This window comes from Athene noctua, chromosome 1 (assembly GCF_965140245.1).
Source record: "Athene noctua chromosome 1, bAthNoc1.hap1.1, whole genome shotgun sequence".
Taxonomy (NCBI): Eukaryota; Metazoa; Chordata; class Aves; order Strigiformes; family Strigidae; genus Athene; species Athene noctua.
In genome coordinates, this window is record NC_134037.1 from 136,685,152 (window position 1) to 136,699,202 (window position 14,051).

A 14,051-nucleotide genomic window follows, 5' to 3' on the forward strand; every position below is an offset into this window, starting at 1 on the left:
CAACCAGGCTTTCAGCACTCTGCTTCAGATACCTACATGCTCATACTTGCTGTGAAACACAAACACAGCCAAATTATAAAAGTTTACAGTCAAGCCCTTTGATTGATTTTCTTTGCTCAAGACAGATTTTCTTAAAATAATAAAAGCATGTTTGTTTTAAAGCAGAAAACAAAAACCTTTTAGAATGACAGCCCCTTTAATAAGGAGGCAGAAGGCCAGGGCTCGGAGGGTCCGTGACAGCTGAGAAATGACAAGTAATTCAGAGAGATGGAGAGAACTAGCCACCAAGCCCGAGGAGAACAAGAGAGAGTCAAGAAAAAGAGAAATTAGTTTGAAAATGGAAGGGAAGGAAGTGGGAAAAGACAGAATGATTTAAAGAGGCATACCATAGGGAACATGGGGAAAAAGGTAATCAGCAGATGAAATATGGAATAAAATTCCTTGGATCTCATTCTGCTACCTATCTGTTACTGAGTCTGTCATAGGAAATGTAAACAAACAGAAGTTGGGACTAGACCAAACTCTAGAGCAGAGTTACTGGCTGGTTCTGAATTTTACAGCTGATTCAAACCTGGCCCTAAGCAGGGCCCCTGCCCCTCACCTACCTTCCATGCACACAGGTAAACTGTGGCGTATTCAAAATGCAGTTCCTGATTCCAGGTCTAAAACTTGGGCTCAACTTGGACCACACGTTTTCATTGCCACCAGAAATAGACTGCAGCAGAATGACCCTCTCACGCTAATGCACATACAGATGCAAAAGTGACTTAGGGCTCTATTCCTCTGACAGTCCTAAGTAGAACCAAAACACTCAGGCCATGACCTGTGTGTCCTTTTAAACAGAGAAAAGACAAGCTGTGTAAAGCAGTCTTAGTATGGGACACAGTTTAGTCTAGGTTCTGCTGTGTGTGGTCAGATTAATGAAACCATCAGGAAAAACAATGCTTTAGTGTTGTTATTTTTGAACAGATAGAGTGAAGAAGGATAAATCCATTGGCATTCGTTGTTTACCACCTCTGGATTTATTTCGTGGCAGTTTGAATTTTTGCAAAATTTGGGTGTATTCTGTGGCAGTTTTCTTCTAAAGAACAGATATTATAATAAAAGAACATAGATTGGCTTTCCTATAGCGTTGCAGCACACAAAGCAAATTTCTACTTTGAAACTCTTTTCACCCTGGTCTTGTGACTGTCATGAGATTCAAATAAAATCTTCAGGCAGCAATCTGGAACATAATTTTCAAATACTCCAGATTTGTTCTTGCTGATATTAATATAATGCTAAGTTTAGAATCCATTATTTGTGGCTGAATTCTAAATTTGGCCCTCTCTGTTGGTTCCTGTTACACAGATGAGCTGAAATGCATCACTGAAACAAAATATAAGATGAAATTCAATAATGTATGTATGCACACGTGATTTTTAGCTGGGGGAGTGGTTTTGCTAAAAAAGCATTTTGCATGACTTCAAACTTCACCTCAAAGGATCTCAAAGGATTTGCTAGCAATGAATATTTTAACATCACAGGTTATTGAGAAATGGGTGAGTGTTGTTAGCACTGTTTTGCAGTAGGAAATAGGACACTAAGGTGCAGAGTGAAGAAGTGGTTTACTCATGGTCATAAAACAAGTGGCAGAACCTGTAAGAGACCCAAGGATCTTGTGAAGTTGCCGTTAACTATTCCAGGAGGAAATGTGGCAACTATGAAAGATGACTTTAGGACCTTAGCAAAGGTCCTATTTTAGCCTCCTTTTGATGTGTATGAAGAAAACTTTCCTTCTTTCAAGTTGTTGGATTCTGTTTATCGTTTTTACCTTAGAAATTAAATGCCTATTTATGCTGAAAAACACTAGAGAACTGCACAAGAGCCAGAAGAATGGAGGTGCAGAAGCTGAGAGAGATTTGATGATTTTCAGTGGACTGTTTCTAACTTTTATTTTTGTTGTCTAGTTAAGCCCTGTTCCTTCAGTGTGTTATCCCTTCATATTGTTTCAGGAAATCTCTGTTCTAGTTAGTGTGGAAGAGAGAAAGAGGGAGAAGAAAAATAAATTCAGGCAGACTACTGATGGTATTTCTAAGGTTAAGAAATCAGGTGGGAAATGAGTGAAGGGAATCCAGTCTCATAAAGATGAAGAAAGCAGCTAAAAAAACCTAAAAGCTCAGATGAAAAAAGTGCTGTAGTGATCACAGAGTAGCTGAAATAACAGGTAATGCACACTCCCAGCCACACACCCAGGCAGAAAAATAAAGCAGTTCCAAGTTTTTGCAAGGTACAGCAGATCCTCAAATACTTGGGAGTGTTTTTCATCCCTAGAATCAGAGATTTTATTTCCTTTTTAAATAGGGAACAAGCTCACTGTAGGACAACATCCCACTAGGGAGGTAGATACAGCGATGGTTCCTCAGCGTCCCATTGCAGCACAAAAAAGAATGGCAGCCAGGAGTGAAGCAACAACCAGAGAGTTAATAATGAGGTACTGGCGGCTTTGCCTGAGGTAGAGGGCAGAAGGAGAACTAGCAGAATGATGTGAAAGAACAGTTTAGCAATAAAGAAAAATGGGTGACTACGATTCCAGGAAATCTCAGTCAGCATTGAAAAACTCTCAGAGAGACCGAGTGCCTTAGATGTCAATGCTGTAGATAGGAGATGCATTAAAATACAAAAGCAGCTGTATGAATAGATAGCTAGTAATCTTCCTTAAAGGATGTAGCAGCAGGATTGCCTGCTGTAGGCGGAGAGATTTATACCCCTCACTCCTGGAGACTGAGTTTACAACAACATAAAAATGGCCATACCAAAGGTCTGTCTTACCCAGGAGCCTGTCTCCAGCAGCAATATGGAATATGTTTGCAGAGAGGCTACTCAGGTACAATTTGATGATACAGCTGATCTAATAGCTTGCTGCTGTCCCTTTTGCTCACCCTGCTCTCTGTGACATGCTTTTGTTGTTTCAGTTATTCTGGTATTCAGTGGACAACCCGCTGATCCAGTTCAACCTGCTAAAACAGTGGAAAAGTAATCCAGCTTTTACTGTCCATCCCCCAGAATGCCCCCAAATGTTTTCTTTTGTTGGGCTGAGCTGAATTAGTTTATGGCAGGGCTCAACAAGCATCGGAACTCATGCAAGAGGGGGAAGCTGTACGACACAACTGTGGATATGAGGAGCTGGGAGGCAGGACCACATTTTGCAGCCAGTAGGTTGATTCAGCTCTGCAGACCCTAGGAACAGGGTTTGTAACCCCCATGCACAAAATAGGGTGAGACCTAGGAAAGGGCCAGTAACACAGATCTCTGTGAAAATTACCTGACACAGAGGCCAAGCCAGGGGCTGCCATCACAGAGCAACGGAGGTGAGAAGTAGTGCCGCAACAAAGGGTTTTCTTCCAAAGTGTATTTAGGAAGGAGGGAACTTGTTTTATTTTCATTCCGCTCAGCTAACAGTGCTATGAAAAGCACTACGAGTAAAAGTCACAGTTTGTATCTTAACCCATGCTGTACAGAGGTGTATAAATGCCAGATACACATCTGCTGTACAAGCACACGCATACATGGGTTTAGGTGAGCATGTATTTATATGCAGGCACCTGTGTGATGTCTAAGCAAGCACACACACCCCCCCACAGGCTCACAGAAGCAATCATAGCACCTGGTGCATTCCAGCCAGGCAGAGAAAAGAAATGAAAGCTTTTCCAAATTAGTTGACTTCTGCCTCCTGCAGAGCTAGCGCTTCCCAGAGGATAAAGCAGGAGACAACAGGGCATTGCTGTGCAGCCTTACGCAGTCCTACTGGCTGAACTGTCTCAATTATAGGAAACTGCCACCTCATCAGGTCCCCTGCGGCATCCTCTGTGGCTTGTATCCCTGCACCCTTCCTGGAGGAAGGGAACCCCCAGGTGAAGCAGCAGCTGGCAAGGCCCGTGCCAATTAGAAGCAGCAGCAGACAGGATCCAAGCCGTGCCTCCTCCGGAGGCTTCAGGTAGAGTTATCATTACAGTCCAGGCATTTTGATTGCAACAAGAGGCACGTTCTTAAGAACTGGCACTTGCCTGTAATTTGTCATTATTTGTGAGCACCCTGGCACAAGTGCTGGCTGTGTGCACGTGCTTACACCCCTTCTCCTAACTCTGCCAGAGCTTTGTTGCACCCGAGTGTTTGCTTATGGTGGTCACTGCTACTGTTTGGAGTGTAACTGTGGCTGAAATCTCCCTTGCTGACTCCCTGTGTTTTCCCAGGGGCTGTCAGTAATGGGGAGACTCAGGGGAGGAGGAAAGTGGTTAGGGTGAGAGCCAGATGGGGCAAGGCTGAGCCACGACTAATGAGCCAGGGTGGAGCAATAAAGGCAGCACTCAGCAGGCGAAGGGAACAGAGGTAGAGTCCTTGAATAGAAAGCAGCATGATAATGAGGCCATAGTGCTTTGCTTTAACTGCTTATGCTGTGCAGTCTGCAGCCTGCTGTGCAGGAAGAAGGTAAAGGGGAGTTGAGTTATTTAACCAAACTAAATAACAAGGAAGTCATGTCAGCACAACAGCCTGCTTTCGCAGAACAATAGTCCCCTGTTGCTACATAAACACAGAGATCCAGGCTAGCCCTGTATTTTCTAGGCAAGAGACGATCTCCCCTGTGCCTGCTGTGGATTCACACAGCTCCATTACCACCATGAGGGCAGGAGATCTGCCAGTGTCACAGGGATGGGCCTGACCTGCTGCGTCCCCATGGGCTCCAGTGAGCAGAAACTGCCTCTTTGCACCAAGGGTGCTGTATAAAGAGCACTGGCCTCCAAATAGCTGGGCGTGGGTTGATCTGAGAATAATATATTACTGATATATCCTGCCAAGCTCTATGTCCATCAGTAGTGATTTTACCACCGTCCTTACAGGTAATTCAGGAGACAACTCATTGCCCCAGGCCTATCAGCTGTTGCATAGTGGCATATCTCAACAGCTAAATGTCTACCTACTCATCAGTCCATGAGTAGGAACTTGTCTCCGTCAGCACAAGGCATCCAGCAAGCTCTGGAGGTAATGGCAGGAGACCCAGTGATCAGAGTCAGGCCTGGGAGGCTTGTATTCTTGGTTCTGTGCCTGGCTCTGCCAACAGTTCAGCATTTGACCTTGGGCAAATTGCTTCCTCACTCCATGCACCAACTGCATGATCTGTAAAATGGAATTAACACTACTGGTAGCCTCAGACTGAGGTCTCTGACACCGGTTTCCGCCAGTGTCTCTGCAATTCTTTTGAGATCCTTGTGTGGAAGAAGCAAAGCGTGAAGCCAAAAGTGATGTATAATAAAGTCCTGCTGTGACGTATAACAAGGATGCGTTGTAAACTCATATAAACAAACCAGCAGGCTCTACGTACAACTAGAGGTTGAAGAGTCTGCAAAAACTCTGTTCCCCTCAGAAGGCAAAAGCTCAGAAGAGGCAGAGTGCCCTTGAGGATTCATCAGGGTGACTGCTCCCATGCTCAGATCCTCAGGGGACCTGTCATTGGCAAGAAGTCCATGGTGGAGAAGGTTCTGGGGAGACAGCAACTACCCGTGGAGGACTTCCACACCTCACCTCTCTGCCAACACTAGCTTCCAGGCAGAGGTGTAGCTAAGAGGAGCTGTAGTGTGATGACACCAGTGGTCTTGAAAGTCAGAGAGGAGATATGGCCCATCAGCTCCAATTACCTTCACTGCAGGTGCTTAATCCCTCTTGCTGTGTGTGGATATTATTTGTTAGTTTTGCAAGTAACTTCTCTCTTGACTCCCAGTCCCAGGAGGTGTTGATGTGTATTAGGTGTGTTGCTAGCAAAATGCTCTGTATATGAAACCTACTCTAGTTCACCTAATCTGGGGATGGACAACTCCATCAGGTTTGTATCTGCTCCTTGCTTGGTGTGAAAAGTGGCTTGTCCTTTTCTCCTGCATGTTGCTTATTGTTTTTTTTCCCCCCTTAGAACGAGTTTTACCCACACTCCCCAATCCTTTTCCAGGTCAGTATATGTTTTCTGTTGAAGTAGCTCTTTAGCCGGGTCATTCTCCATCATCCTGACAAATGCACAGAGCTAGGGATGGGCAAACTAGCTCAGAAATGCAGGAAAATAAGGGCTTTCCCTTCTCATCTACATGTCATTTGATCTCTTCTGCTCACCTTCCTCATCCTTCCCAATCCTTCCCCTTCCCCCTTCCTCTTCAAAAACCAATCAACTAAACAGCAACAACTTTTAGCCAAGTTTTGAGCCATGACATTGTGTCCTCACTCAGGTCTGGACAGTTTTCAGTGAGGTTCAATTTGTCTGCAAACCTACTCCTAATATATATTCCCATCCTGAGCAGTCTTTACCCACATGTTTGGATTTGGATCAAAAGCATCAGCAGACCTAAAATTCTGCAGAGTCAGTGGAAGGGACAAGTGAGAAGCCAGAAATTAAATTGCTGCCAGGAGGTTTTTTTTCACTCTCGTTGTGCAAACTATTCATGGTGAAACACTTCGTTTTTTTCATTCCTCTGTCACACCCCCCCAAGTCTGCCAGTCACATAGTGCTGCATTTGAGGCAGAGAGCGTGGAAAGAGGTGCACGGTGAGGTGTTACTGTCTGCTTTATTCCAAGGGAAAAGGTATGAAGGCAAAAGAGGGTCTGAGTATTTTTCCTGTGGCTGTGCTGCCCAAGCATGCCTCAGGTCCAGCCAGCATGGCCCTGATAGCCACATGGGACTTGGGGCATGGATGCGACCTTGAGATTCTGAAAAAGCTCAGACTGGGCACTTCCAGAAAGCAGGTTACAGCATGTGAAAGGAGTGTTTGAAACCAAATCAACAGTATGGCAGCCAGTCCCCATATTCACTTAAAAAATCTTTGCCTAGAGTTCCTCAGTGTCTTTGTTTTACAGCCATTTGATGAAGATACGCTCAACTCATGGGCTGTTCAGAGGCCTAAATAGTTAATGTCTGCGCAGAGCTTTGAGGTAAAGTGTTATTAGTAACCCATGTTGTTTTGCAAAAGAGCACCTGCCCAAGTAAAGCACCTGCAGGTACTCCCATGAAAAGAACAATAAATGCTGGATGTTACACCAGCTCCATTTAACTACTCTGCCAGTTTTCAAATCAAGCTCTGCTCTTGGCAACTTATTCAGGCTCAGGATGTAGTCACAATTGCCTATTTAAAAGGCAAATCCACAAATACAATTAAAGAAAAGTACCTAGAAAAAAAAAAAAAAAAGGGCGGGGGGGGGGGGGGGGGCAGGAATCAAGCTACCATTAAAATTAAATCCCAGAGAGTGATTTGTAAATAACATTCAAGGAGCTGAGAAAAGGAGTAAAGTAGGCCATTGGGAATCTAGTGTGGAAAAATAAATCCAATTAAACACCATTATTGTATGTATTGCAAATGAAACTTGTGCTTGGATATGAAATTAAAAGTTGCTGAGGCTGTTTGGGATGTAAGGTTTTGAGGAGTTTTCCAATTTTGTGTATTCATTTTTTAAGCAGAATTTTCAGTGACAAATATTTTTGTCTGATGGAAAACCCAGGGCTCTTTCTTTTTATGATTATTTTTATTATATATCCTTAAATTCTACAGGCAGGCAGTGTTTATTTTTTTCATAGCCAGCCCTGTTTACAGCTGGTTTTGAATTAGTAGCCCATTAAGCTAAATGATAAAGCAAAAACTGCAAGTGAGCAAGGCCAGGATTTCCATACCAAATACCCCTCCTAATCAAGCTGCCAAGGCCATCATGCACAGCTTCAGTCAGTCCTTTAAAACACTTCCCCCTCTGTCTTTGAAGTTACTATTTTTTTCCTTTTACTGCTCCCCAGTCTTCTGATATAATCTTGAAGGACATCCTGGTGTGACATCACTTCTATGAGGAGTCTCCAGGAATTTGTGGTGCCAAATGCTGGGATATCTCTGATGACCCAGGACACGCAAAGAGGATTTTGCAGAGGGCGAAAGTAGAGTTTAAATACTCTGGACCTCATTATTTTTTCTGAAAGCCCCTACCAGCTTCTCCAGTGTTGGAGTTCAGCACAGATACTGGTGCTTATCTCAACATTTGCTTTTACTTTGCTGTTCATCTTCAAAGAAACCTTAGGCATAAAATTTTGTTAGACCTTTTCCTCCCTGTGGGTTGATGTTCTGAGATGCAGTCCTCAGCTCTCAAATAAGCCTCTCCTCAATGACCAGAATCACAGCCTCCTCCCTCTTTCTCCCTCAATTTCCATTTCTCTTAAGCCTGGGTAACGGTCCCCTGCCCTGTAGGGTTTTGAGCATTAATTGAAAAGGAAGGTGTTTAGAGAAGAAGAGCACTGTAGTCATGCTAAGCAATTGCTATCATTAGCTAGCTGCTTTGGAAACATCTTGCTTTCAGGCAGGCTGGAGACTCAGAAGCAGCCCATTCAGCTAAACACATGGGACTTGAATTTGATGAGGCAGTTTCCTAAAAGGCTGGTAGAGCCCAGCTGATTCAGCTCTCAACTGAATTGTACTTGGTAAATTTTCTAGCCCTCCTGATTTTGCAGCCGGGCACCAAAATGCCCTGAAATGTCTTCTGGGATGATGCCACATCATCACATCTTCCTGTCTGCATTGTAACATCATGTTACAATGGGATAACACAAGACATGGCTGTCACAAAGGGGGCCTTACTGCATCATCAGGTGGCTTTTCAAAAGGGTTTTTCTTCTGGAAAAGGAGAATTTGTTGATTCCACACCACACCTGCCAGTGACAGGACAAGTGGGATCACTGTTGAGCCTCAAATTGCAGCATGAGCTCCATTTCTGTCCTCCATTGTCCCTTGTCCTCGGCCCTTTGAACATAGACTCCCTCCTCTGTGATTAGCACCTAGTGTCCATGCCAGAATGGCTTAACTAGAACGATGGGCTTCAAAGCCCATGAGCCTTCCTCACTGGAGTTTTGTGATGAGGGCTTACCACGAACTAATAGGGGCTTTCTTGGCATGGTTAGCTTGAATGCCCTGGAAGCTATGCAAGGGAGATGCAACATTTCCCAGAACTGCCTGCAGGGCTTCAAGTGTGCCAGTCTTTGGGGCCTGATCAGACAAAGTCATGGCTATCAACAGGGTGACAAAAGATTTATGGCAATAGTGTGTCAGTAACTAGCAGAGGGGGGGGGAGAAGGAGAATGAGCAGCCCTGTCTTTCTGTCAAAACGCACACTGATCGGAGAATGACCCTGTATGACTGTAGAGTGTAGCTAGTCTCCATTTAGCTGTAGCCCGTGTAGCCTGTACTATCACTAATGCCTTCATCAGGTGGGTGGGAGCTGGGGGAAGGGAGAAAAGAGATGTTCATTTGGGTCTGATGACCAGAGTGGGAAACAGTGAGCGTCTTTCTTTCTAATACCTTCTCAGTCCTCTTCTCTCCCCATGGAGGTCCTGGCTGCGGAGAAGAGAGCTCATCTGTTGCAGTGGTCACCTCCACCCATCCTTGCTCCCCTTTCGCTTTCTCTAGTGCATGGCCCCGTCAGTTCTGCTGAACGGGCAGCTCTTGTGACAGCGGGGTCTGCTCTGGCAAAAGGGTGAACATCTGAATATATTGGAAGCTAAGGAGAGAAGCATGGGGGAATACATCAGAGAATGCAGACTAAGCGGTGGTGTGGGAGCAGTCCACAGAAACCAGCCCTCCTAGTACGGTGTGGCCAGCTAAAGAACCCATCCATCTCTGGAGTCCTTTTCACGGATGCCAGAGGGTGCTTTCTGAGCTGGGCTCCAAGAAGGGGTCATTGAAAACCCAAGCCTTCGCAGCCTTTGAAAAAAAAATAGTTGGCAGATCTGGGGAAACCACAGCATAAACAGACCAAAATGGTGTGACCCTGACATAGAAGAATAATGGCCACAGGGGCCCAGCACAGGAGGGCATGTTTGGAGCCATGTGCAAGGGTGGCATTTCCATAAATTCTCAGGCATTCAGGGGCCATAGTTCAGCTGTACTTGCCACTCCGCAGGGATGTGTGCCTGAGTACTCAGAGGGTGCCTCTTGTCCCTGAAATCTGGCTGAGCCCCAGGCATCCAGCACCCGAGAGCATCCATGACCCTAGTCGGGAAGCACAACTCGTGGCTCTCCTTGCTTCCCACTGGTGGTATCCAGGCAGATTTCCCAAAGAGCTCATTCTCCATTTGGTCAGAGCAGAAAGAGGTGGCTCTGCAGGGTGGATGCTCAGGCAGGCCAAGCATCTCTTGCTGCTTGGGGTCAGTGTCTGTCCCTCACGCCTGGGAACACACTGGGTGCCAAAGCCTGCGGGGTTTTCAGCCAAGGGAACAGGAAGGACAAGACAGAGTGAAGGCAGAAGGCCAACATCATATTAATTGTTTCTTCCTATTTCATAGGTACTAGGCAAGAGGTGGTGTTGTATCTTATTTTGATCATGTGGTTAAAAGTGAATCAAATCAAAGTCAGAGGTGATGGTGTCTTCCAAAAGGGGTAGTAGGGATGTAGCTGGAAACAGCATCTTACAGAAAAGAGAAATGCCAAGATTTATTTCTACTACAGCTACTAACATTGCTTGATGTTTTTTTCTGGATAGCAATAGACAGTTTCTGTTTGCTGAGATTGCTTAAAAAAAATAAAACCCTGCTTCTTCCCATAAAGAAAAGAAACCAGCTTTCTTAAAGAAAAAAAGAGAGGCACAGGGGGAAAAGAGAGAAATGGCTCTATTGCTTGATCTGTTTCTGTACTTTTTGTTCATTAATTTTAATTTAGATTGATTTATTCCAAAATGAGCCCTGGGTTGCATATATTAGCATAACCCTCTCCAGTAGCAATGCTGTGGAGAATCCAGCGAGTGAGGAAGAGCAACAGTGGAGGGTAGGAACTGAGACTGGAAGTCCCAGAAAGATATTCCCTGGAGCTGGGCCCTCGCACTGGGATGGGGAAGGCATTTCAAGGTCTGTTTAGTCACAGGTGTGGTTTTGCATGCGTGCAGAACAGCCCTGCAAAACAGAGGTTGGGGCATAGAACTCGGGTGGGAGAGTGGGTGAAACCAGTGGGGGAGGAAACACACAACTGCACTGCAGAGATTAGAAACAAACCCACGGAAGAGCAACTGCTGTGGAAAATCAGTTGTCCAGCAGAGACACTGATAGTGCCAGCAATGTAGCATGGACAGATTACCCTGCAGAGCAGAGCTCAGGCAAGCTATAGCCCTCCTGAGATAGATATCCTCAGCGCAGAGTATAGTCATAGCCTGATACCATCTGTATGTTAGATGGGTTTCTGAAGCCATCAACAGAACCTTCCTTCTTAGAGATGATGAAGGCAACTTATAGCCACTGCACAGCAGGTCTCTGGCTCTCTTGCTCTCCATGTTGAGCTGCCAGCTGGGCTGACTGGGACTGAAGCGTGGAGGGCAGCAAGGAGGAGGATGAAGAACAGCCTCTGTTGTCTTGATTTAATCCTTAGGCGCACACAAAAATTCCTCCCACCCCTGAGAGAAAATGACCAAAGAGCAATTCCCACCTTCATCCTCCACCTCCCCCTTCCATTTCCAGTGTAAACCACTCAAGAATTTGCCTAACAAATTGGCCTCCCCTCTGGTTATTGTCCCAAGTGAACAGTCTCTCCATTCACTAACCCATGACGGTAAGTCGGTTTGGGAAGCGGCAGGTTTATCTTCCTGGCTCAGGCACTGCACCGGGCCCGCTCGTGAACCGGTTGCCATTCAGTGTCTGCTCTGCTGTTGATAAAGCACATTACACATGGCTGGGCTTGCATGATTAATACAGCTGTCTAAGCGCTCTCTCTAAAAACAAAAACAACCGGCAGAAGGGAGGTGTGGGATTTGGGAGGGAGGGGTTGCACAGGGAAAAAGCAAACCATTCCAAAAGAAACCAGGCCTGCAGAAAAAGCAGAGTGCTCCTGGGAGGCCTTCCCATCCCTGGTCTGTCAGCAGACCTCCCCTCCAAAAGGGAGATGCCTATTGGTGAAGGAGGAATGGGCTTGGGTCTTCCCCACCGTTGTCGCCTATGTGTCCCTTGGCAATCTGGGGAATGAGTGCATAGACAGGAGCGAGGGGTGAGGCCGTGGAGAAGGGTGTGCGGTAACCAGTGAGGTCGGGCCAGGCAGCCTCTATGGTTGATGTTGGAGGTGCATGCTCACTGATGGATGAGTACACCCCTCAGTCAGGTCACCTTATGCACTGTACGGGCACATCCCATGCTTGGAGGCACATCCCACAGTCCCTGAGTGATTTCCAGGCACCCTAAAACATCTAAAGGATGAGCCAAAGTGGCTGCAGGCATCTTTTCCATTGCCCCAACTCATCCAGCTGAAGGCCAGCTCAGCTGCCTGTGTAAGTCGTAGTAACTTTTCCTTTTTAATTACTGATCTGGGAAGCCCCTGTGACTTTCTGCTCCAGCTTTGCCCATGCCTGGGCCAGGCATTAAAGCCATGCTTGCACTGTTAGAGCGTTAAGGTGACCAGGAGTCTCACTCTGGAATTGCACACAGATACATGCAGCCATCCTTGGATGAGAATTACAGGTGACACAACATAATATTTACTTAGCCCGCACGCTTTAGAGACCTACACCAGCGTGTGGGCCCAGCTTGACTCCCGTGAAATCTCTAAATCACTGTAAACGCTGAGACAAGTGCACAGCCTTGTTTATAGCATTCCCATGATATGGGTCCCATACTGTCTGTTGTTCACAGCCAGCCCTTGACAAAGGCTGGCTGAAACCTACTCCTAGCTTGTTCCACTCCTAGGCAAGAAGGGATGGGGACAAGGGTTGGTTTCTGCTAAGTTCACTGCAAGGGAGTCCCCAGAGAGGAGTGGTGGCCTTAAGAAGACAGGCTGGGGGGAGCACCATGCTGCAGGTACTGGAGGAGAAGGATAAGAAGGGCAGAGGCAAGCGATACAGAATCACAGAATTGTATAGGTTGGAAAAGACCTTGAAGCTCCTCCAGTCCAACCATGAACCTAACAATGACCATTCCCAACTCCACCAGATCCCTCAGCGCTGGGTCAGCCCGACTCTTGAACACCTCCAGGGATGGGGACTGCCCCCCCTGCCCTGGGCAGCCCATTCCAACGCCCAACAACCCCTTCTGCAAAGAAATCCTTCCTAATACCTAGTCTAAACCTTCCCTGGCACAACTCGAGGCCATTGCCTCTTGTCCTGTCGCTTACTACTTGATACGACGGGATTTCAATACCAGAGCAACCTCAAGCATGCTGGTCATGCTCCACCCCAATTTAGTTCTCCTTCTGTTCCAGTCTCCTTTCCAGTCACCCTTTGGTGTGTCACTCCCTCTTCATTTCTTCTCACAGCCACTCAAATCTTTCTTGTGTCAAATATCCAGCAAAGCTTGTGGAAAACCATAACAGGGATGAAGTGGGTAAACAGACAGAGATAAAGCTGATGAAAATATTAATTTTTTAAGAGGTTCCAGAGCCTCTGATTAGCAAACCTGCTTCCTAGGGCTGTATGTGCTCTGGGTGAGGGGGGCTATGCTGTTTTTTCCCTGTTGAGACACCAGACTCTGTGCTGGTGTCACCTTTTGTTTTCTGTGCCGTATACATGTGCTTGAGAGGTGAGCAGGGGAGGGATTGCTGTATCCTAGGAATAGCAGAAAAAGCTTAGATATTCCCTGTGATGGACCCTGAAAAAGTCTGTGCTATGTATTTCTTGGGTGTTTCACTTGTAGGATGAGTCTTCAACAAATTATTTGAAGACAAAGCAGTTTTAAGTAACTGATATTGTTATCAGTAGTTTGCCAGCTGTTTGGATTTCTTTGTTTTAAATCTCCTCCAGCTGCTAGGGGAATGGAAAGGGTGGGAGAACTATTTTTCAGTTGTGAGAAAACCGTGGAACTTTTTGATACCTACAAGACAGAGTTGGTGATGAAAGATCTGTGTAACCTTGAAACATAGGTGGTCTTCTAGCCACCACCAGCCTCACCAGTTAGGATAACAGTTCAGTTCTAGACTAGGAGTACTGTAAACCAGCTCCAGAATAAATGGTATAAGCAGCCAGCTTTTGAACACCATGCCCTTCTCAGAAAGACACTGCAAAATACAATTTCAGGGATATTCTTTAGACCTTAGGGAAGG

General features: G+C 45.9%; 1 protein-coding gene across 3 annotated transcripts in view; it reads left to right on the forward strand.

Annotated features, from left to right (window-relative positions):
- LSAMP (limbic system associated membrane protein) overlaps nt 1–14,051 on the forward strand; it is a 1,021,870-nt gene that overhangs the window by 990,102 nt on the left and 17,717 nt on the right. For 2 of the 3 annotated variants that reach the window (XM_074897459.1, XM_074897458.1), the window contains one exon: nt 5,942–5,977. The exons of the other annotated variant lie outside the window; for it this stretch is intronic. In XM_074897459.1, coding sequence (XP_074753560.1) covers nt 5,942–5,977 — 36 coding nt within the window. The remainder of the gene's footprint in view (nt 1–5,941; nt 5,978–14,051) is intronic. 3 annotated transcript variants of the gene reach the window in all.